At 52.4% G+C, this 23,468-nt stretch overlaps 2 protein-coding genes across 2 annotated transcripts in view; one reads left to right on the top strand and one right to left on the bottom strand.

Annotated features, from left to right (window-relative positions):
* LOC114590399 (methylenetetrahydrofolate reductase (NADPH)-like) overlaps positions 1-23,468 on the bottom strand; it is a 256,188-nt gene that overhangs the window by 143,592 nt on the left and 89,128 nt on the right. The gene's annotated exons all lie outside the window — the stretch shown is intronic.
* Positions 1-23,468, top strand: part of LOC144328311 (basement membrane-specific heparan sulfate proteoglycan core protein-like) — a 159,309-nt gene that overhangs the window by 130,286 nt on the left and 5,555 nt on the right. Inside the window, exons 70-88 of the mRNA XM_077930981.1 lie at positions 157-334; positions 1,424-1,521; positions 4,466-4,732; positions 4,816-4,931; positions 5,778-5,925; positions 6,690-6,806; positions 7,946-8,030; positions 8,250-8,394; positions 9,649-9,748; positions 11,049-11,158; positions 11,889-11,997; positions 13,262-13,360; positions 13,457-13,678; positions 14,881-15,125; positions 15,311-15,482; positions 16,462-16,584; positions 16,707-16,763; positions 17,966-18,041; positions 20,295-20,373. Coding sequence (XP_077787107.1) covers positions 157-334; positions 1,424-1,521; positions 4,466-4,732; positions 4,816-4,931; positions 5,778-5,925; positions 6,690-6,806; positions 7,946-8,030; positions 8,250-8,394; positions 9,649-9,748; positions 11,049-11,158; positions 11,889-11,997; positions 13,262-13,360; positions 13,457-13,678; positions 14,881-15,125; positions 15,311-15,482; positions 16,462-16,584; positions 16,707-16,763; positions 17,966-18,041; positions 20,295-20,373 — 2,546 coding nt within the window. The remainder of the gene's footprint in view (positions 1-156; positions 335-1,423; positions 1,522-4,465; positions 4,733-4,815; positions 4,932-5,777; positions 5,926-6,689; positions 6,807-7,945; positions 8,031-8,249; positions 8,395-9,648; positions 9,749-11,048; positions 11,159-11,888; positions 11,998-13,261; positions 13,361-13,456; positions 13,679-14,880; positions 15,126-15,310; positions 15,483-16,461; positions 16,585-16,706; positions 16,764-17,965; positions 18,042-20,294; positions 20,374-23,468) is intronic.

Below are 23,468 nucleotides of genomic sequence, written 5' to 3'. Positions count from 1 at the left end.
TGATTGACATCCTATACCCTTTTAAAATGTGGCTGATGAGAGAAGCTGATTCCAGACTTGTGGGGCCACCATGGACAAGGCCCCTCTCTAGGCCCCTCTCGGTGTCTCTGGCAAGAGTCGGGAGCTTCATTCTGTCTTCCTCTTCTCCCCACACAGGTGCAGCTGGAGGACCTCTTTCCATCCAGGTCACCCCACGGAGAGACACGAAGGCTGTGGGGGGCACAGCAGAGTTTGCGTGTTCTGTTGTTTCTGGAGACCCCCGAGCACGGTTGGAGTGGTCCAAGGAGGATGGGGAGCTGCCTCCTCAACACACCATCCGCAACGGCGTGCTTCGGTAAGGAGAGCAGATGGTACTGAGCCCAATGGGCCAATGGGCCAATTCTGTACGAGGCAGAGTGCATCTGGGGGATGCCGTGGGAAGGATGGAGGGTGAACAGGACCGAGGGGTGTGCCACTGTTGACGGACAGCTGAGCTAGACCAGAGTCCTTTTGGGAATTATAGGGACCGAATTACCCAAACTGTACAGAAAATTATTCATGTATGCTACTGCAGCGGCAAGAATGTTACTTGCCCCAAAATGGAAAGAAGCAGAAGTCCCAGCAAAGGTAGAATGGATAAAAAACTTATGCAATATGCAGAAATGGCAAAACATGTTTTTAATAATGATTTTTATTGGTTTTACAAAATAAATCACACATTTATCACAATTAAATTTTGAAATAGAACAAGATTCTTCCAAATCTTAGGACTTCCCTTCTCTGTGGGTCCTTTAAATATCTTAATCAGCTGCATATTATATTTCATCCGAATTATAGTCCTGCAATATATCCAAAGTCTTTGTAACATTTCAGGAGTTACTCAAAGCCTGCCAAAGAGTTCAAGTGTTTACGGTGTTCTTTCAAATACATTTAATATTTATCCCATTCTCTGTTGAAGTTTTGGTCCTCCTGATTCCTCCCCAGTCAATCTAAACTTGCCGGAAAAATAAGAAATCAAGAAAACAACAAACTTTTTATAAAAGAATGGAAATGGTTTCTTGAATATTTACAGATAAATTGTAAACAGATGAGAAAATTGGCAGGATTATTGTAATAACCTGCAGTTTTTATAAGATTATATATTTAAGGAAGATGAATAAATGAACAGATTTTGACATTTCAAAACTTGACTTCCTTCCCCCTCTCTCTGCGGTTCCTTAAATTTATTTTTTATATCTCCTGCATATCCAAATTAACTTAATTTGGATATGCAGGAGATATAAAAAATAAATTTAAGGAACCGCAGAGAGAGGGGGAAGGAAGTCAAGTTTTGAAATGTCAAAATGATTGTAAAATTAGTGAAGCGCATAAATCTGAAATGCATGAATGGAATTTTTAAAAAGAGCTAGACCAGAGTCTAGTGACTCTCGCTGCTTCCCTGCAGAATCGAGAAGCTGGATCGGGGGTGCCAAGGTGTCTACATTTGCCGAGCCACCAGCTACTCTGAGGTGGCTGAGGACAGGACCATGCTGACCGTGCAGGGTAAGTCGGAGTGGGCAGCCACCGACTGAAAGGCCTTGCTCTCTACTACTCCCTTGGAGGCAATGGCTCCCTTGAGTGCAGTCCATCTCCCCCTAACCCCACATGCAAAGGTGGGGGGGGGGGCAGCAGTCAGCCACTAAGCTGCAGAAAAAGCCCGGTATCCCAGTTACTAGACTGCTGTTGTGCATTTTAAATACAGTTGTACCTTTGATCCCGAATGCCTTGCAACTCGAACGTTTTGGCTCCCAAATGCCACAAACCCACAAGTGAGTGTTCCGGTTTGCTAACATTCTTTGGAACCTGAACATTCAATATGGCTTCTGGAAGCTTCCTGCAGCCAATCAGAAGCTGCACTTTGGTTTCCAAACGTTTTGGACGTCAAATGGACTTCCGGAAGTGATTCCGTTCAACTTCCAAGGTACCACTGTACATGCTGGCAGAGCAACAGTGGTTCTGCTGGAAAAAAGGGGGTGGGGGGCGACTCTTCCCCCTCCAGCTCTCCATCAGAGAGAAGCTGGTCTGCCATAGAATGCATTCCCCAGTCCTCGTCTTCAGACCATTCCCTGACATCAGGCCATATTTCACCTTATCTCCAAAGAAGGGGAAGGGAAGAGGTTTGGCAATGGGTCCATCCCCACAGTTGCCATCCTGGTGTGGAACTGAAGCATTAATTCCCTGCGCTGCATAGCGAGGGGGGGGGGGTCTTATAATCACAGATTCATAGAATTGTGAAGTTGGAAGGGACCCTGAGAGTCGTTTGGTTCCACCCCCTGCAATGCAGGAATCAGGACCACCTCCTGCTGTGAGAGAATGCTTTCATCCCCATGGGTGCCAATCTATTGCCTAATAATAATAATAATAATTTATTATATATACCCTACCCGTCTGGCTGGGTTTCCCCAGCCACTCTGGGCGGCTCCCAACGGAATATTAAAAACACAATAAAATATCAAACATTAAAAACTTATTTATGCAGCTGTTGTAATTTAGATACAGTGGTGCCTCGCAAGACGAAATTAATTCGTTCCGCAAGTTTTTTCTTGCGAGTTTTTCGTCTTGCGATGCACGGTTTCCCATAGGAATGCATTGAAAATCAATTAATGCGTTCCTAGGGAAACCACCTTCAGACCAGGTCCGGGGACAGTCTGTCCCCCGACCTCTTCTGAAGGCTGGGGGGGGGGGGGGACAAGGGCTTTTTTCCCACTGCCAGCCTTCAGAAGGCTGTTCTGAAGGCTGGCGGTGGGAAAAAAAAGCCCTTCTTCCCACCTCCCGCCCCGCAAGCTCCGGGGACAGGAGGGCTTTGCTGCCGACCGCCAGCATTTTAAAAGCCCCTGCTGTCCCGGGGCGATTTTAAAATGCTGGCGGGCGGGAGCGAAGTCTCTGCTGTCCCGGGGAGATTTTTAAATGCTGGGGGGCGGGAGCGAACGCTTCGCTCCCGCCAGCCAACATTTTAAGATCGCCTGGGGCAGCAGAGACTTCTCGCCCAAAGCAAGGGGAGCTCTCCGAAGGGCTCCCCGTGCTTCGGGCGACAGGCTGCCGCCCCAAGCCTCGCGCACCCGGTGGGACCTCCTGCCGGGTGCGCGAGGCTTGCAGACACTCGCCCGAAGCAGGGGAAGCCCTCCGGAGGGCTCCCCGTGCTTCGGGTGACAGGCTGCCGCCCCAAGCCTCGCGCACCCGGCGGGACCTCCTGCCGGGTGCGCGAGGCTTGCAGACACTCACCCGAAGCAGGGGAAGCCCTCCGGAGGGCTCCCCGTGCTTCGGGTGACAGGCTGCCGCCCCAAGCCTCGCGCACCCGGCGGGACCTCCTGCCGGGTGCGCGAGGCTTGCAGACACTCGCCCGAAGCAGGGGAAGCCCTCCGGAGGGCTCCCCGTGCTTCGGGTGACAGGCTGCCGCCCCAAGCCTCGCGCACCCGGCGGGACCTCCTGCCGGGTGCGCGAGGCTTGCAGACACTCGCCCGAAGCAGGGGAAGCCCTCCGGAGGGCTCCCCGTGCTTCGGGTGACAGGCTGCCGCCCCAAGCCTCGCGCACCCGGCGGGACCTCCTGCCGGGTGCGCGAGGCTTGCAGACACTCGCCCGAAGCAGGGGAAGCCCTCCGGAGGGCTCCCCGTGCTTCGGGTGACAGGCTGCCGCCCCAAGCCTCACGCACCCGGCGGGACCTCCTGCCGGGCGCGCGAGGCTTGCAGACACTCGCCCAAAGATTTTAAAATGCTGGGGGTCGGGAGCGAAGCGTTCGCTCCCGCCCGCCAGCATTTTAAGATCGCCCGGGGCAGCGGAGAAGTCTCCGCTGTCCCGGGAAGGCAGGCGGGGGGGAGCAAAGACTTTTGCCCCCGCCAGCCTTCAGAAGAGGTCCAGGACCTCTTCTGAAGGCCGGCGGGGGGCGAAAGTCTTTGCTCCCGACCGCCAGCAATTTAAAACAGGTCCCCGGAGATTTCCCTATGGGCTTTCGTCTTGCGAAGCAAGCCCATAGGGAAATTCGTCTTGCGAAGCGCCTCCAAAACAGAAAACCCTTTCGTCTTGCGGGTTTTCCGTCTTGCGAGGCATTCGTCTTGCGGGGTACCACTGTATTATATTATATTTTATGCAAGGGAATCATTGGGAATTTCGGTTATTATGTATATATGTTAAGTTTCAATAAAGATCTGGGGGGGGGGGGGGACTTCCCTAAACAGGGCTGCCTTCAGATGTCTTCTAAAGGTTGTATAGTTGTTTATTTCCTTGGCATCTGATGGGAGGGCATTCCACAGGATGGGCGCCACCACCAAGAAGGCTCTCTGCCTGGTTCCCTGTAACCTCACTTCTCACAGGGAGGGTACCGCCAGAAGGCCCTCAGAGCTGGACCTCCGTGTCTGGACTGGACGATGGGGGTAGAGACGCTCCTTCAGGTATACTGGGCCGAGACCTTGAGGATCCGCTGACCTCTCCTTGTCTTCCCCCCTCTCCTCAGCACTGCCCAAGGTGATGATCAACATCAGGACATCGGTGCAGACCGTGCTGGTGGGCAACGCTGTGGAGTTTGAGTGCCTGGCCTTTGGGGACCCAAAGCCCCAGGTCACGTGGAGCAAGGTGGGCGGGCGGCTGCGCCCAGGGGTGCTGGCAAGTGGCAGCATGGTGAAGATTGAGCGCGTGGAGCAGGCGGACGCCGGGCAGTACCGCTGCACGGCCACCAACGAGGTCGGCACAGTCCAGTCCCACGTCATCCTCCACGTCCAATGTAAGTACCAGCAGGGCGAATGCACCCCTCGTTTCTCTCTCCTCCCTCCAGGTTAGCAAACCTGCTTCTTCTCTCTCCTACAGCTGTGCCCCAGATTGCTGCAGCCCAGCCAGAAGTGAAAGAGGTCTCCGCTGGGTCTAAGGTGGTCTTCCCTTGCTCGGCTTCCGGTTTCCCTGTGCCAGATATCACCTGGACCAAGGTAACTCTCCAGAGGGGCAGGGAGCCCTTCTGTGGGCTTTGCCCACCAAGAAGGGCCCGGCGGCTGACGACATGTGACGCCGTTGTCTATTTTATTTGTTGCATTTATTTCCCGCCATTTCTCCTCCAAGGAGCTCAAAGGTGGCACGCATGGTTCCCTCCCCCCTTTTATTCTCAAAACAAGTTTGGTTAAGGCTGCAAGGCAGTGACTGGCCCCCAAGGTCTCCCAGTTGTGTTTTGTGGCCGAGGGGAGGATTTGAACCCAGATCTTTTCCCGTCCTAGTCCCCCGACAACCCTGTGAGGTAGGTTAGGCTAAAAGAAGGTTGAAACCAAGTGAGAGTCATGGCTGAGGGGGGGATATGGACCCTAGTCTCCCAGGTCCTAGTTCAGAAATAACCACAACACCACACTATCTCCATGTGCTTTCTGTAGTAACTGGTGATCTTTTTTAAAAAAAAGTCTTGTGTAGCTTAGTATCGGTTTGATCATATAACGCTAATCCTGGCACAACTACACTGGCTGCCAATTAATTTCCGGGCCCCAATTCAAAGTGCTGGTTTTTGCCTATATACCCTTCACAGCTCAGGACCTCAATACCTCAAGGTACCTCTTTTTAGTTCTTTGTATGTTTATAAGCAAAATGAGATAAATAATGATAAGGCAGACAAGGGAAAAGGCAGAGAGTCTCCTGGGTTTGTGGGGAAGAGCGAGAACAGCCTCTGGGGAGAGCAGCAAGATGGCGCACACGGCAAAGGAAGGGTGAACTGAGAAGGCTCAGTTGCTGGGCAGGCTGTGCCCTGCGAGAAGAGCCTGCTGAGGGTTTTGGGGGCCGCTTCTGTGTTCCAGCTGGAAGGAGACCTCCCCAAGGAGGTCCGTGTGGAGAGCAACGTCCTGACCATCCCGTCCGCTCGCCCCGAGGACACCGGCATTTATGTCTGCACGGCATCTAACCGGCAAGGGAAGGTGACGGCTTTCTCCATGCTCAAAGTGCGCGGTGAGTTCAGCAGGCCGGTCTCTTCTCCCTCCGAAATCAGTTTCTCTGCCGCCGCCGCCGCCCAAACCATGGGAGGAATATTCAGAAAGGGGACAGGCAGTTGCTGATCTCCAGAGTTTGACCTGGAGAAATCTCCCTCTGGGGCTCTCCAGTTGTGAGAGGGGAATGTCCTCTCTTTCCCCTTCCCCTTCTGGTTGTGGGGACTGTGGCTTGAATAGCCACAGCTGGGGTGGAACCGGGCAGTGGTATTTTTCTAGAAAAAGAGGTGTTGGAGCTCACCATGAAAGGCTCTCTTATCATGACAACGGTGCCCATCTGAAAGGCATCAGAACTTACTTCTGGTGAGTTCCAGGTGCAAAAAAAGAGCCTTGCCCGGGCTGTTGCTTCCTGCCTCCTAGCCTGGTGGCGGCTGCTGGTTCGAATCCTGCTGGGACTTCTGCGCAGGGGGGAAAGGGTCCCTGCTCAGCTGCATGCAGAAAGCCCCAGGTTCAACACTTGAACACCTCCAGTTTAAAGGAGCATGGGTATCTGGGCAGGGGGGAAGCACCCCAGAAGGCTGCTGCCAGTCAGAGAAGGCAGCATTGGGCAATATTGGGCAATATTGGGCAATGATGCAACCTGGCATGGTGGCAGTAGTGGGATTTCCTGTGGCTAAAGTGGACCAAATAGGTAGCCGGCAATTCCTCAAATTGAAAGGATAAGGGAGCTGGGAAATTGCGGCAGCTGCCCAGTCCTCTGACCCCCTGCCCTTCCTCTGCCTGTAGAGCGGGTGGTGCCATATTTCACCCAGAATCCTCAGTCCTTCCTTGTCCTGCCGACCATGAAAGACGCCTACAAAACATTCGCGATCGAGATCACCTTCCGACCGGACACTCCTGACGGTAAGCGCAGGTGCTGGGGCAGGTGGGGAGGCCTTTGGGGGCAGGACTGCTGTGTGTCGTCCCCCCTCAAATGTAGGCACTCCAGAGCTTCCCCACAAGTACAGTATACAATAGGGCTGCCATATTGGGATTTCAGAGGCGAAATTGACATCCGGGAGGGATTTCCGAAATGCAGCGTTTTGTCCTGGATCAATCGAAAAGTGGCGTTTTTTGAAACAATTTTGGGGTGCCCTGGTTTTTACTTTTTGAAATATGGCTATCCTAGTATATGAGCTCCTTGGTCCTTTTTTGGGTACAACCAGCCGCCTTTCTCCTTGCTGGCAGAGGCCCGAGCGCTCTCTTTGCTGGGAATCTCTCTCTCAACACTCTCATTTTCCCTCTTGCCTTTCCTCCCAACTCGTCTTACCTTTCTCTCCATCTCTCTTCCTCTCTCTCTCCTCTACACCTCTTCCTCCCCCTTCGTCTCTACTCCCTCCTTTCCCCTACCTCTCCAGCTCTCATGCTTTACTCAGGTAAGTCTCGTTTCTGCTGGGCTGCCGCTTCCTTTTTAGCCAGTCCTAGACGCCTCCCTTAACCCTTGCGGCGATGGAGCCTCGTGCCCGCGTGTGTGTTGTGAAAAGTGTGCCCCTTGGCAAACTAACTATTCCACTGGTGGAGCTGTGTCTTCACTCAGGAGCCCTCCCGGCCCCTGTCCACCTGCTCACCGATCCGCCTAACGCCTTGCCAGCCAGGCTGCTTCTTTTGAGGCCCTGCCTAACCCCAGTTCCTTGCCCAGGCAGGTGGGACATTCTCCCTTCCTTACCAGGAAGCGGAACTGTGTTGCATCCCAGGGACAGGAAGCCCAGGTGGATCTTGGCCTCCTCTTGTTGCGCCGTGGGAGCCGCCTGCCGTGCTGCGGGTTTGGGTGCCAAAGGGAGCTGGTGGGCGCCAGCTTTTGTGGCTCGTCCACAAATAGGCCACTTGCGTGGGTGGCAATGGAGGGCTCTGAGCACTGCATGGAACTGGGGACCTCGGCCAGGCTGCCTTTCCCAGGCGTCGGAGGCTGGCTTGGCTGCAAGGAGCTCCTTGGTGCTGAAGCTGTGAGCTGAGCAAACCCATGCCCCACGGAGACCGCTCACCTTCCTTTGTGCTTTTGGCAGGGATGCTGGTATACAATGGGCAGAAAAAGAACACAGGCACGGACTTCGTGTCCTTTGGACTGGTTGGGGGCCGGCCGGAGCTCAGGTGAGAGGCTGTGGGTCCTTATCTCAGCACCCTCTTTCTGGCTGGGTGTCAGTTCTAGCCTCAACCCAGAGCTGTGAGACGTGGGCCTCCAAAGTGGCCTGCGCCAAAATGGTCCAGCTTGCCGCTTGCCGAAGGGGTCTTGCAAGGCATGCCAGGGCCTAATGGAGTGGGCGGGAGCCGAGGCAGTTTTGACTCTCCTGATCTGTCTTGGCATTGCAGGTTTGACGCTGGCTCTGGCATGGCCACCATCCGGCACCCTTCCATCATCAAGCTGGGCGAATTCCACACCATCCGGCTGTACCGCAACCTCACCCAGGGCTCTCTCGTTTTGGACAACCACCCTCCCGTCAACGGCACGTCCCAGGTGAGTGGCAGGCTCCAGGTGGAGAGGGTAGGGGCGGCTTCTCCCACCTGTGGGAAATCTCTCTGGCATGTGGCTGCTGAAAGGGGCAGCGTTCTAAGCCAGGGCAGGCGCTCATGCTGCTGGGCGCCTTCACCCCATCTGGGGGTCTGAGCTCTGCATTCTGTACTTGCCAGTGGCTACTGAACCAGGCCCAAAGGCGTTGGGTACTGGGAGCAGGATGGCAAGCAGGGCCAAGGTGGAGCAGCGCCCTGCAAACTGGTGTTTCCTGTTGGAGACCCACTTTTGCTAGGTTTACATTTCTGTGTTATGGACTGGATGAGAGCCAACAAACTGAAGCTCAATCCAGATAAGACAGAGGCACTGTTAGTGGGTGGTTCTCTAGACCAAATAGATGGGAGCTTGCCTGCTCTTGATGGGGTTGCACTTCCTCTGAAGGAGCAGGTTCACAGCTTGGGGATACTCCTAGGTCCTTTGCTGTTGCTCAAGGCTCAGGTGGCCTCAGTGGCCCTGAGTGCCTTCCATCAGCTTCGGCTGGTGGCCCAGCTATGCCTAACTACTATTGTCTATGTTCTGGTAAACTCAAGGTTAGATTAGTGCAATGCGTTATAGGTAGGGCTGCCTCTGAAGACAGTCCGGAAACTTCAGCTGGTGCAGAATTCAGTGGCCAGGTTGCTCACCAGAGCAAGATGGTTTGAGCATATTACACCGATCCTGGTCCGACTGCACTGGCTCCCAATTAGTTTCCTGGCCCAATTCAAAGTGCTGGTTCTGACCTATAAAGCCTTAAACGGCTCAGGACCACAATACCTCAAGGACCGCCTCTTCCCATATGAACCTACCCGGATCCTGAGATCATCTTCTGAGGCCCTCCTTCATGTGCCTCCTCCTTGAGAGGTCCGGAGGGTGGCAACACGAGAACAGGGCCTTCTCTGCAGTGGCTCCCCGTCTGTGGAATGCTCTCCCCAGGGAAGTTCGCCTGGCGCCTTCATTACACACCTTTCGGTGCCAGGCAAAAACGTTCCTTTTTTTACCAGGCCTTTGGTTGATCTGATTTACATCCTATGCCCTTTTAAAATGTGGCACTTTTCGGGTCGGGGGGCTATTGAGTTGTTATTTTTATTTTTATTATGTATTTTGTGGTTTTATATCTTGATTTTATTCTGTGAACTGCCCTGAGACCCCTGGATATAGGGTGGCATAATAATAATAATAATAATAATAATAATAATAATAATAATAATATTTCTTCCCCAGGGCAAATTCCAAGGTCTGGACCTCAACGAGGGGCTGTACCTTGGCGGGTATCCCAACTATGCTGCTACTGCAAAGACAGGCCTGACCAGCGGTTTCATTGGTGAGAGCTACACAGAGTCATAGAATTGTAAGGTTGGAAGTGAGTCCCTCAAGGGTCATCTAATGCAGCCCCCCTAAGGTGCATGAATCACAGCTGAAGGGTCCCTGACAAAGTTTCATCCAGCCTCTGGCTGAAAACCTCCAATGAAGGAGAGACCACCACCTTCTGAGGACAAAGCGGCCAGTATATGCACGGGGGTTTCTGTGATCTGTGGCAGGTGGCCGGGCTGGGTTTTGAGTGCACCTGGGCAGGATGTCCCAAGAATGACAGCATCAGGGACCGCACTGAGGAGGAATGGTGGGAGCCACTCCCTCCCCCGCTCCCACTCCTGAATCTTCCCAGGAGTAGGAGGACAGTATAGATTTGGAACAGTGGTTTGCCGAGGGGCACAGTTCAGAAGGCAGAAGCTGGGAAATACTGGATGGGGAACAGCTAGGAGAAGAAACACTAGAAAAGAGAAGGTTAACAGATTCACAGTCATTGGACATCATTCCTTCGCTCAGCCTAAGGTCAAGAAGAGCTCAGAAAGTCTCAGAACAGAAAGCACAGAGGGTACAAGCTTAGATTAAAAGACGTACGAGTGATGTAGATTAATAAGGGCGGAAGGGGGTATGATCCTTAATTAGGAGCACCGCTGTTTCTAGGAGATGTGTTCTTTGTTCTCTCCCTGTGATTATTAAAGTTTCTAACTGGTAAGGCATTCCTTTCTTTGATCTTCTTATCTACTGCTACGGGGGGAGGAAGCCAATCCCCTGAAGTCTGACAGACAGCTGCATAAAAAAAGCTACCCCACTGGCCCCCAGGTAGCCAGCACCTTTGGGGAGTGGCTGGCTTCCCTTTTCCCCTATAGGTTGTCTCCCTAAATAACAGGTGCGGGCAGTGGTAGAAAAGGGGTGCTCGCTAAACGGTTGCATTTGAACCTTTTGGAGGGATAAAACGAATGCAATTCGGCATGCACTGTTTTTCAACCCTCCCGTTTTCTTCCAAGCAAGCAACATCCCTGTGAGGTGGGTGGATTAGGCAAAGGGCCACAGGCAGTGAGGTGCAGGAATCTGGGTTGCCCCATTCTGAGCCCCCCCTCCACCAACCACAGCATCCCCACTGGCTCTCCCCATTTATATGAGCAGTGGGTATTTACGGGGGGGGGGGGTCCCAAGATGTACAGCTACCTAACACAGAGGCCTTGCCAGCTCACCCCTGCTTCGTCGGCACATCTTTTTGCTCCCACTGATTCCTCCCTCGCCCCTACCGCCAATCTCTCCCGCAACCTCCCATCGGCTCGCTCTCCTTCCCCTCTTAGGATGCGTTCGGCAGCTGATCATCCAAGGGAAGGAAGTTATCTTCAAAGACTTCGACCTGCAAGCTCACGGCGTCTCCAACTGCCCCACCTGCCAGGACCGTCCGTGTCAGGTAAGCTCTCTGCATGTGTGCAGCCTCTGCATTTTATAGAGGGGAGCAGAATTCGGCCTCGTTGCTCGCTGCATTCCCCGTGGCCAGCCCTGGTTGGACACGGCAGGTGATTGGAATAATTATAGAGTGTTCGTTGTGGGGGAGGAGGGGAAAGGAGATTGTTAGCCACTTTGAGACTCCTTCGGGTAGTGATAAAGCGGGGTATCAAATTCAAACTCTTTTCTTCTTTTCCTTCCTTCCTTCCTTCCTTCCTTTCTACCCCGCCCATCTGGCTGGGTTTCCCCAGCCACTCTGGGCGGCTTCCAACAGAATATTAAAAACATGATAAGTCATCAAACATTAAAAACTTCCCTAACCAGAGCTGCCTTCAGATGTCTTCTAAAAGTCAGATAGTTGTTTATTTCCTTGACATCTGACGGGAGGGTGTTCCACAGGGCAGGTGCCACCACCAAGAAGGCCCACTGCCTGGTTCCCTGTAGCCTCGCTTCTCGCAGGGAGGGAACCTCCAGAAGGCCCTCAGAGCTGGACCTCCGTGTCCGGGCTGAACGATGGTGGTGGAGACGCTCCTTCAGGTATACTGGGTCGAGGCCGTTTAGGGCTTTCGAGGTCAGCACTGACACTTTGAATTGTGCTCGGAAACGTACTGGGAGCCAATGAAGGTCTTTCAGGACTGGTGTTATGTGGTCTCGGCTGCCAGTCCACCAGATTTTCCCTTCTCTCCCCTTGGCAGAATGGAGGCGTCTGCAGGGACTCGGAGAGCAGCAGCTATGTGTGCGAGTGCCCACAGGGATTTGCTGGAAGCAACTGCGAACACCCCCAGGCCCTACGCTGCCATCCAGGTAAGGTGCACCGGCTGTCCCTGTTTCCATGTGGCGCATCACGTGGCAGGGACAAGACTGGGCGTCCTCTAGGAGGAAGGGCCGTGGCTCAGGGGCACGTCATTTGCTTGGCATGCAGAAGGCCCCAGGTTCGGTCCTCAGCAGTATCTTCTGGTAGGGCTGAAACCTTTGGGAGCCACTGCAGAGCAAGGCTGACATTTTTATTTATTAGGAAATTGGTTTTAAACTGTTTTAATGATGGACTTTTTATAATTTTATTTTTTCATTTTTTCAAAGTAATAATAATAAAAAAGAATAAAAATGTGCACCCCACCCCTGAGACCATTCCATCATAGCTCCCCAACCTACCAAAATTTCAACATCTCTTGCGATGTTCCATTTCCATTTTAATAGTACAAATTCTACACACCTTCCATATCTCCTCAAAATCATTCTTCCTGCATATTCCCCGTCTTACCTTAATAGCACGTGCTAATTTATCATTAATGATGTACATTAGGGTTAGGTTAACCCCTAACCCTAACCACTTTAAGGGCAGATAATAGCAATAATTAATGGACAATACTGAGCTAGATGGTTTGATTCTGGGGGTGGGTCCTGCAGATTTGCACCTCCCACCCTTTTCTGACATGGACCCACTTTGGATGCTGACGTAGAAGGACCAGTGGCCTGATTCTGTATATGGCAGCTTCCTAAGTTCAGGGGGCAGACAGGGAACCCTGACTCCCGGCCCTCTGCCTGTCAGGATGCTGTCCGCGGTTCCCGGCTGGTTGCCCAGGAAAGTATAAAGACAAGGGAAAGTTTCTTACCATCCTTTTTCATTTCAAACTTTACAGAAAGGGGCTATAGAACCCTGCCTCTTGGATAATGGTGTTGTCCTGAGTGAATCTCCACCTGCCCATCTCTCCAACAGCTTCCTCATTCGTCGTCATCATCACCTCTTCTACGGGTGCTGCTACGTGCCCTCTGTCTTTGAGCTCTTTGCTCCCCTACTTTTAAAGCTCGCCGGGTTCTGGGAGATGGAGGGTCTGGAATGCTCTCTAATGACAGCGTGTCAGCCGGGTGTTGTTCTGCCTCTCCCATGATTTCCCAGCTTTTCCCCTCAACTGCCTCTGAGCTGCGACCACAGATCAATCTATACTGTCTTCCTCTTCTTCCTCCCTGGAAGGGTCAGGATTTGAGGCGGTCTCCTCTATTCCTTCTCTGCCCGGTCCCTGACACTGCCGCCCAGAGTCTTACCAAATGACCCTCCCTTCCCTCACAGAGGCCTGCGGTCCCGACGCCACCTGTGTTAACCGAGCCACTGGGCAAGGCTACACTTGCCGCTGCCTCCTTGGGAAATACGGAGAGAAGTGCATGGACGGTGAGTAAGGCAGACACGCTGCCCCCCCCCATGGCCAGGGCAAAGCCTGAGCAAAGTCCCAGGCTGACCCCCCCACCGCCCTCCTCTTTGCTGCAGGCACCACGGTGACCGTGCCCTATTTCCATGGGGGCGATGCCTTCATCTCCTACCCTCCGCTCACCAACATCCACTACGAGCTGCGCGTGGACCTTGAGATCAAGCCGCTGTCCCCCTATGGCCTCATCCTCTTCAGCGGCGGAGATGGCTCCCCTGTGGCAGATTTTGTCTCGCTCAGCATGGTCAACGGGCACTTGGAGTTCCGCTATGAACTGGGCTCAGGTAATGAATCCACTCCCTGTTGCTAACAACAGATACCCGAAAGGCTGCCTCTTTCCCAGCAGCGCCTCTCGGGTGCTGGGATCTGCCCTCTTGGTGGTTGTCCTCAGAGGCTTAAGGGGTACAGGACAGGGCCTTCTCTGCAGCAGCCCCTGAGCAGTGGGAACTCCCTCCTGGCACCTTCATTGTGCAGCTTCCAGCAAATGCTGATGACGCCAGCCTGTTTTTGACCCTCAAGGTGTATGTTTTGAGAACCCAGCTTATTTTCATGGCCGCTAATTTGTTTTAAACTGTTTTTTTTAGTATTGTTTTAAACTTGCCCTGAGACCTTAGGGCATAGGGCGGATAATAAAATAATGATAATTCGTAATAGTAAAAAAAAAAAGGGGGGGGGAGTTCCCAGGCTGTCTAAGGATATGTGTCCGCTATCTGTTCTCCAACTCCTACTCCTCCTCTCATTACAGTGGTACCTCTGGTTATGAACCTAAATCGTTCCGGAGGTCCGTTCTTAACTGGAGGTACCACTTCAGCTAATGGGGCCACCATGACGCCACCACTGTGCAATTTCTGTTCTCATCCTGAGGTAAAGTTCTTGACCCGATGTGCTACCTCTGGGTCAGCGGAGTCTGTAACCCGAAGTGTTTGTAACCCGAGGTGTTTGTAACCCGAGGTACCACCGTACCTCAAAACTTGGTAGTTTTTTCTGTCCTGTCGTAAATTAGTCCTGTCTCAGTCTCTTCTTGCAGCTATTGGAGAAAGGGGGGGGGCGATTCTTCCCACTCCCCCTCCTTTTCAGAAAGAGGCAGAGGAGAAGGAGGGGTCATTTCCCAACCCTCCTCCACAGACCAGTCCCAAACACATACCATATTTTTCCATGTATAAGACGCCTGCTAACCAACAGCCACCGCCAATCACCGCAGCCCTGGCAAATCAACAGCAGCCCTTGCCACAGCCACCAACAAATTCACCGCTGACAATCTCCTGCTTGCGGCAGAAACCAATCCCCCGTCCAAACACTGTGCTGTCCGTGTCTAAGAAAGCCCCAATTTTTGACATTATTTTTCTCAGGAAAAAAAACCTCATCTTATACACGGAAAAGTACGGTACATTCTTAACTTTCGGGGTATGTGAGACGGGCCGGTTGTTGCAGGGAGAATCTTCCCCCAGCTGCAGAAGCCAAACTCACGTTCCCGGCCCTCTTTTAGGAACGGCCATCCTTCGGAGTGCAAAGCCCCTAGAGCTGGAACAGTGGCACAGGATAACGGCCGAGCGGCTGAGCAAAGACGGCACTCTGCAGGTGAATGATGAGCGGCCGGTCAAGAGGTCCTCACCAGGCAAAAGCCAGGGCCTGAACCTCCGCACTTCCATGTACCTGGGGGGCGTCGACGATTCCGTCAGGCTGCCGGCAGCTGCCAACGTCTCCAGCCACTTCTACGGGTGCATTGGGGAGGTGAGCAACTGGGGGGCGCGACGGCAGTAGGGAGAGGAGCTGCCTGTTCCCTTTCCCTGTTTTGTGGTGGACAGTCCACACTTCCTCCTTGGAAGAGAAGGGGGCAGGAGGAAGGGAAGGGGCTGGCCGGCAAGATCCATGCACTCTGACTGGAAGCTGAAGCTGTTTGCGTCTTCCCACCCCAGGTCTCGATCAATGGGAAGAAGGTGGACATTTCGTACAGCTTCCTGGAGAGCCGCAGCATCTCGCAGTGCTTTGACAGCTCCCCTTGCGACCGCAGGCCCTGCCTGCACGGTGGCAAGTGCTTGCTGACGGGCGAGTACGAGTTCCAGTGCCTGTGTCTGGACGGCTACAAAGGTGAGAGCGCCACAGAGGGATGCGAGAGGGTATGACGCCCAGTAAAAAGTCTCTTGCGGTTTTCCCAGAGCTTCCCGGGGTTTCCCCCCACACATACCTTTTCCTCCGTGCTTCCCAGCAAGAGGTCTACACCTTAAAGCTCCATTTTAGCCCTCTCTTTATTGCTCTGGAGCTTTCCCTGCGAAAACCTGCTCTTTAAAGCTGATTCGGAGCCAAGGGCAATCCATGAAAAAGCCAAATACAGTGGTACCTTGGTTCTCAAACACCTTGGTACTCGAGCAACTTGGAACCCAAACACTGCAAGCCCGGAAGTAAGTATTCAGGTTTGCGAACTTTTTTCGGTAGCTGAACGTGCTCCGTTTTGAGTGTTACGCATCCAATTTGAGTGCCGCGCTTCCATTTTGAGTGTTACGCTGAGGTCAGTCTGTTTTTGCTGTTTATTTTGCATTTTTGTTTTCGTGGTTCTTTTGTTTTTGTGACTGTGTGGAACCCAGTTCAGTTACTGAATGATTGATTGTGTGACTGCAGTACATTGTTTATTGCTTTCATTTTATGGATCCATGGTCTCGTTAGATAGTAAAATTCATGTTAAATGGGTGTTTTTGGGGTTGCTTTTAAAAGTCTGGAACGGATGAAACCATTTTGCATTACTTTCTGTGGAAAAGTGCGCCATGATTTTGGAACGCTTTGGTTTTGGAACGGATTTCCGGAACAGATTAAGTTTGAGAACGAAGGTAGCTGTTTGTTCCAGATCAGCTTTAAAGAGTGAGTTTTCACAGGGAAAGCTCCGGAGCAAAAAAGAAAGGAAAAAGGTGCTCAGACATGGAGCTTTAAAGTGAAGACCTGTTGCTTAGAAAGAGTGGGGCTAAAGATAAGTGTGGTTAAGCCTTTAGTCTTGCGCATCATGCAAGTCCGCCCTCGCCCATCTCTCCCTCTCCATGCTCTTTACAACAGTGTGTTTCTCTCTCGCTCTCTTCAGGGGAGCGCTGCGAGGTGTCTGAGGTCCGGTGCCAGCTCCAGCAGCCCTGCCTCAATGGGGGCATCTGCAAAGACACAGCGTGCGTCTGCCCTCCTGGCTTCCTGGGATTATACTGTGAACACGGTAAGTCTGAGGATGATGGCTGGCTAGAGCTGCAGAGGCAAACTGCCTCCTCCGCCGCTGTCACCCCGGAAGAAAGTTGTCTTCTGCTGTGTAAAGCGAGTGCCTGTTTCTCTGCCACGCAGATGCATCGCAGCACCAGTCAAATACCGAGTGGACTCCCGAGGGCAGCGGAGGAAATGGTACGTCTCAGGACCCCTCTTTGCGCCACCTGCTTCTGCTTCTTCTGGGGTGAAGATCCTGCTTTGCAGACAAAGTCCTGACTGGGACCTAAGGAGGATGTCTCTTGTAGTGAAGCCACTTCAGATAACCATGTCATCCGGGCAGAAGATGCATGGATGATCCAAAGCCATTTGACACTTCCAGAAAACCAGTTCAGCTTCTCTTTTTCCCTTTTTAAATTTGTTTACAGTAGTGCCCCGCAAGACGAATGCCTCGCAAGACGGAAAACCCGCTAGACGAAAGGGTTTTCCGTTTCTGAGTTGCTTCGCAAGACGATTTCCCCTATGGGCTTGCTTCGCAAGACAAAACATCTTGCTAGTCTTGCGTTTTTTCTCTCGCTTCCCCCCCCCCCTTTTTTCTAAGCCGCTAAGACGCTAATAGCCTTTTAGCAGCTAGGCTGCTAATCCTTTAATAGCCGCTAAACCGCTAATAGCGCTAATCCTCTTAGCCGCTAATAGGGTTGCTTCGCAAGACGAAAAAACCGCTAGACGAAGAGAATCGCGGAACGGATTCTTTTCGTCTTGCAAGGCACCACTGTATTTGGTTTTACAATCACATATCCAATGAATATATAACATAAAAACAAGATGCCAAGGAATCTCCTGGACTTCCCTCCTTTCCTTTATGGGTCCTATTGATAGTCCTTTCCAGTGCTTTTTTTTCTGTTCCGCATACCCCTAGACATTTTGCGAATCTAAGTTTGGCCTCATTGAGGGGTAGTATTTCAATATGAGTAGGAAAACAAGAGTACCCCTATTTATTTATTTATTTATTTATTTGGGGGGGGGAGCACTTGTCCTTTCCTCCAGCATCTTTTATAATAATCCAAATCTTTTACGTCTCCATTAAACTACAAGTGTTCTTCCAGTCCTGCTAACAGTTTTAACTGCTTACAATGGTTTTTAAGATAAATTATACATTTCCCCCATTCCTTGTTGAAATTTTGGTCTTCCCAGTTACTGATTCTTCTGGTCATTTTTGCCATTTCTGCAAACTTAATCTGCCATTCATCTCTGGTAGGGACTTTATCTTCTTTCTATCTCTGAGCCAATAACTTCCCCGCAGTTCAGCTTCTCCCTCCCCTCCCTCCCATTGCCTCAGACTGTGCTGGAGTCCCTGAAGTAGGTGCTGAGACTAATTCTCCTTTTCCCCCATTTACCAGATGCCCCTGGACAGTACGGTGCCTATTTCCACAACGGCGGCTATGTGGCCCTGGGGCGCCACACTTTCCCCAGGAGGTGAGTTATCTCTGATGCCATTGCGGTGGACGCTTCCCCACGAACGGCGACCAACCAGCCTCGAGTGGCAGTGGGAGAACACTGCCAAGCTCTATTTACGGTGGAGGGAACAGGCCAAGGCCAGTGCAGAAGGGAGTTCAGGGGAGGGACTTTTACCGTATGGGTTTACAGGTGAAACTCGGAAAATTAGAATATCGTGGAAAAGTTCATTTCTTTCAGTAATTCAACTTAAAAGGTGAAACTAATATATGAGATATGGACTCATGACATGCAAAGCAAGATATGTCAAGCTGTTATTTGTTATAATTGTGATGATTACGACGTGCAGATAATGAAAACCCTAAATTAACAATCTCAGAAAATTAGAATATTAAATGAAATCAGCAAAACAAGGACTGCAAATATACCAATATTGGACCTCTGAGAAGTAGAAGCATGCATATGTACTCAGTACTTGGTTTGGGCCCCTTTTGCATCAATTACTGCCTCAATGCGGTGTGGCATGGATGCTATCAGCCTGTGGCACTGCTGAGGTGTTATGGAAGACCAGGGTGCTTCAATAGCAGCCTTCAGCTCTTCTGCATTGTCTCATGTCTCTCATCTGTCTCTTGGCAATGCCGGTTCAGGTCAGGCGAGTTTGCTGTCCAATCAAGCACAGTAATCCCATGGGCATTGAACCAGGTTTTGGTACTTTTGGCAGTGTGGACAGGTGCCAAAGTCCTGCTGGAAAATGAAGTCAGCATCCCCATAAAGCCCGTCTGCTGAAGGAAGCATGAAGTGCTCCAAAATCTCCTGGTAGACGGCGATGTTGACCCTGGACTTAATGAAGCACAGTGGACCAACACCAGCTGATGACATGGCTCCCCAAATCTCTTTTCTGATAAGAGCAGCTTTTGCGTCTCATTTGGAAACCAAGGACCCAGAGTCTGGAGGAAGAATGGGGAGGCACACAATGCCAGATGCTTGAAGTCCAGTGTGAAGTTTCCACAGTCTGTGTTGATTTGGGGAGCCATGTCATAGCTGTGATCTGTTTCTGTGATACAGCGGCATATAATTATTATTTTAAAAATAAATGCATAAAAACATGCTGTATTGGCCTGAATATAAGCCACACCTGAATATAAGCCGCACCTTTAAAACTGGGGGGGGGGGGGGAGAGAGAGAGAGAAAATACCCAAATATAAGCTGCTCCCTTCCTCACTGCTCCTGGGTACTGTTTGCCCCACGTTCCTGGCTGCACACTGTAAGATTCCACGTATAAACTGCACTTTAACTTTTCACGGTCGGAATTTGGGGGGAAAGTGTGGCTTATATTCAGGCCAATACAGAGAAAACAGTAAAGACCTGATGAAGAGAGCACAGCAGAGGTTATATTTTCTGAGAATCCTCCGGAAAAACAATCTCTCAAAGGACCTGTTGATGACATTTTACCATTGTACTGTGGAGAGTGTATTAACTTATGGTCTGTGTGTGTGGTTTGGGAGCTGCACGGCCAGGGGAAAAACAATGCTGTCCAGGGTTGTAAAGAATGCGGAGAGAATAATTGGCTGTACTCTTCCCACCTCGGATCAAATCTATGCTTCCAGGTGCATTAGAAAGCTGCAGAGATAGTGCAGGATAGTGCGCACCCCGGAAATGATCTCTTTCAGCTTCTGCCTTCTGGAAGAAGGTACAGGGTTATAAAGACTAGGACTAGCCACCTGAGAAACAGTTTCTACGCAAATGTAATTCTGGTTCTAAACGCAGCATAAGGAGTCTCTATAGTATATTGTATTTTAAAATGGGGTTTCAGAGTTTTTAGGGGGCTAACCAGGTTGTGATAGCTGGGATAGCAGGCTTGGGTTTTGAATGTCTTATGTAGATTTTTCAATTTCGTTGTTCTGTATGGGACAGTGGCAACAAAGATTATCGTATCGTATCGTAATAAGTGCCTTCAGCTTGATCAGTCCAGTGGCCCATCCAATCCAGCGTCCTGTGCTTGCGGGAGGGTTGCAGGCAGGGCACGAGTGCAACTCTACAGTTGCTGTTTGCCATCACCCGGTATTCAGAGGTAGACTGCTCCTGGGCAAGGAGGTTCTGCTATTACAACGGGTGTCCCTAAGGAGAGCTTTGGTGGATTGGACCGAACGGCCATCTCATCCAGCGTTCTGTTCTCCCAGTGACCAACCAGATGGCTGTGGGGAAACTGGCTAACGCAGCAGAGCTGTGCACAGTCTCTCATCGCTTGGTCTCTTTTTTCTCTCTTGGTTGCAGCCTCCCGGACTCACCAGAGACGATCGAGCTGGAAGTGCGCACCAACTCAGCAAATGGGCTTCTCCTCTGGCAGGGCGTGGTGAGTGAATGCGACAGAGCAGGGGTCCGTCAGCTCAGTGTGGCCTACACTGGCTGGCTGTGGCCCCTCCAGGGTTTCAGACTGGTTTTGGGGGGGAGGGGATCCTTACTTGGAGATGCTATGGGGAAATTGAACCTGGGGCCTTCTCTCTGCCTCTCCCAGAGGCTGGAGGTGGAAACAGGAGATGTAAAGCTGTGGGTGAGGGGTGGAGGGCGAGGGGGCAGTTGGATCCTGGCAAAACTGAGCAGGGGGATGAAAATGCCAGCAGCCCGTGACGCCAAAGTGTTGGTAAGGCCTCTTCACTGATCACAAGTAAATAAAGGGCCGTCTTTGTGCCAGGCCTCACAAGCCAGTGCCATCTTGACGAATGGCGCTGCAAAGATCAGCAGGAGTGTGGGGACAGCTTCTCCTTCACCTGGGACACGGGTGGCGCTGTGGTCTAAACCACTGAGCCTCTTGGGCTTGCCGATCGGAAGGTCGGCAGTTTAAATCCCCACAACGGGGTGAGCTCCGGTTGCTCAGTCCCTGCTCCTGCCAACCTAGCAGTTCAAAAGCACAGTGGTACCTCGCAAGACGAACGCCTCGCAAGACGGAAAACCCGCTAGACGAAAGGGTTTTCCGTTTTGGAGGCGCTTCGCAAAACGAATTTCCCTATGGGCTTGCTTCGCAAGACGACAGCCCATAGGGAAATCTCCGGGACAGCGGGGAAGCGCAGCGCGTCTTCCCCGCTGTCCTGGGACCTCCTCCGAAGCCTGGCGGCGGGGCGGGGACACCTCCTCCCGCCACCACCGGGCTTCGGAACGATGCCCCGAAGCCGGGCGGCGGGGCGGGAACTCCTCCCCCCGCTGCCCGGCATCGGAACTGGCGTCTGGACCTCTTCTGAAGGCAGGCGGGGGGCAAAAGTCTTTGTCCCCCCTGCCTGCCTTCCCAGGGGCTTTTAAATCGCCCCGGACAGCAGAGAAGTCCTCCGCTGTCCCGGGCGATTTTAAAATGCCGCCGGCCAGCATTTTAAGATCGCCCCTGACAGCGGAGACGTCCTCCGCTGCCCCAGGGTTTTTTAAAATGCTGGGGGTGGGAAGAAAAGCCCTTGTCCCCCCCCCCCCCCAGCCTTCAGAAGAGGTCGGGGGACAGACTGTCCCCGGACCTGGTCTGAAGGCGGTTTCCCTAGGAACGCATTAATTGATTTTCAATGCATTCCTATGGGAAACCGTGCATCGCAAGACGAAAAACTCGCAAGACGAAGAGACTTGCGGAACGAATTAATTTTGTCTTGCGAGGCACCACTGCACTTCAAAGTGCAAGTAGATAAATAGGTACCACTGCTGTGGGAAGGCAAACAGCGTTTCTGTGCGCTCTGGTTTCCGTCATGGTGTCCTGTTGCACCAGAAGCGGTTTAGTCATGCTGGCTGCATGACCCGGAACACTGTCTGTGAACAAATGCCAGCTCCCTTGGCCTGAAAAGCAAGATGAGCGCCGCAACCCTATAGTTTCCTTTTACTGGACTTAACCATCCAGGGGTCCTTTACAGTTTTTTTAATTTAAAAAATCTGCTTGATCTGCAACGTGGCAGAGAGAGAGGTTTGCAGCACTGGGGAGGGAAGGTTGTCTTTTTAGTCTGGATGTCTATACCATCCAGACTAAAAAGATTTGACAGCAGTAGCCCGCCTGCTGCTTTGACGGCATGCAAGTTGCTGCGAGACCCCGCAGGCTCCTCTGCTGTTGCCTGCGCATGATGTGCTTCTTTTGAGGAAGGCTGCTTTCTCCCAGCACCAGCATGTCTTATGCACACACCCTGCCCCGTTGCATGGATGCCGTTGCTGTTCACCTCTGCCATTTCTCCCCCGCTTTCCAGGCATGCTGTGTTCAGCTGTCTCCTTTGCACCCCCCGCCCCCCAGTGTGGCTTGTGCTCCTCTTTTTCTCTCTCTCTTCCCAGGCAACCAGGGAGGTGGGCCTTGAGCCGCATGCTGCTAACGAGGTATTTACTGGCTTGGTTTTTGTGGCATGGAGAAGGGAAGGCCAAAAGGCGCGACTAGAGGGGGTCAGAGAGAAAGGAGCATGGGAGGCGGGGGCTGACTAACCCAGTGTTTCCCAACCTTTTTTGGGCAAAGGCACACTTGTTTGATGAAAAAAATCTCGAGGCACACCACCATTACAGCCCCGTGACGTCAGCGCGCAGCGTCGCGCCGGGAGGGACGCACGAAAGTGTAAGTTTCAATTTTTTTCCCTCCCCTCCTGTGTAAAGGGGAATGCACTCTGCTAAGTAAAGGCACTTGCCACAGCAGCGTCAACGTCACAGCACCCACCGGCACCCAAGAGAGAAGGGGTCTCAGCAGCCCTTTTGCCAGGAAGAGGAGCAAGAACGAGAGGAGGAGGAGGAAGAGGAAGAGAGTCCCCCCCCAAAAAACATTCTCCTTTTGATCTTCCTTATTTGCAATTCCTCATTGCAAAACAGCGGTTGATATAGAGCTGATTTTTTTGTTATTACAGTCCCCACCCCCTCACCTAGAAAAACACCCCCTGTCAATTTTATTATTATCATTATCATTATCACTATTATTATTATTCCCCGCCACTCTGGGAGGCTGAAGCCCTTTAAGGCTTCCTTCTGTCCACTCTCTGTGAATTACCTGCCCGGAGCGGGTTTCTGGGGGGGGGGGGCGCTGCTGCCGGTGTCCTCCCCGTCGAGTCTCGCCTTGCCCGGCGCGTGGCGGCCGCCCTTTCCCACACTCTGCCGGCTGCGCTGCCAAGCCCCGTGGCTCGGCCTGTCAGCGTTACCGGGCTCGGCGGGCGGTAATTCCCGAAGAAAGCCGGCGGCGCTTGAAGAGCTGGCAAGCCCCCATTTGCATGTCTGTTTTCCGCAGCCCTTGGAGAGGATTAAGTTCCCTCCTTCCTGCCAGGGAACCTCCAAGCTTTGGGGGTGGGGGGGGAGGAGGCAGCAAAGCGAGGCAGGAAGGAGAGCGCGGCTTGGCTGGGTGAGCTTTGGCAGGGGCAGGGAATGAGAGCTGCGAGGCGGGCGCTGCGGGCGGAAGCGCTGCCCGCCGAGCTCGCAGGCAGCCAGGCAGGCAGACGGCGAGAGCCCCGCGCTGGGCGGCCT

This window comes from Podarcis muralis, chromosome 7 (assembly GCF_964188315.1).
Source record: "Podarcis muralis chromosome 7, rPodMur119.hap1.1, whole genome shotgun sequence".
Lineage (NCBI taxonomy): Eukaryota > Metazoa > Chordata > Lepidosauria > Squamata > Lacertidae > Podarcis > Podarcis muralis.
The sequence above is the reverse complement of the archived record's forward strand: the minus strand, read 5'-3'. Positions and strand labels throughout refer to the sequence as shown.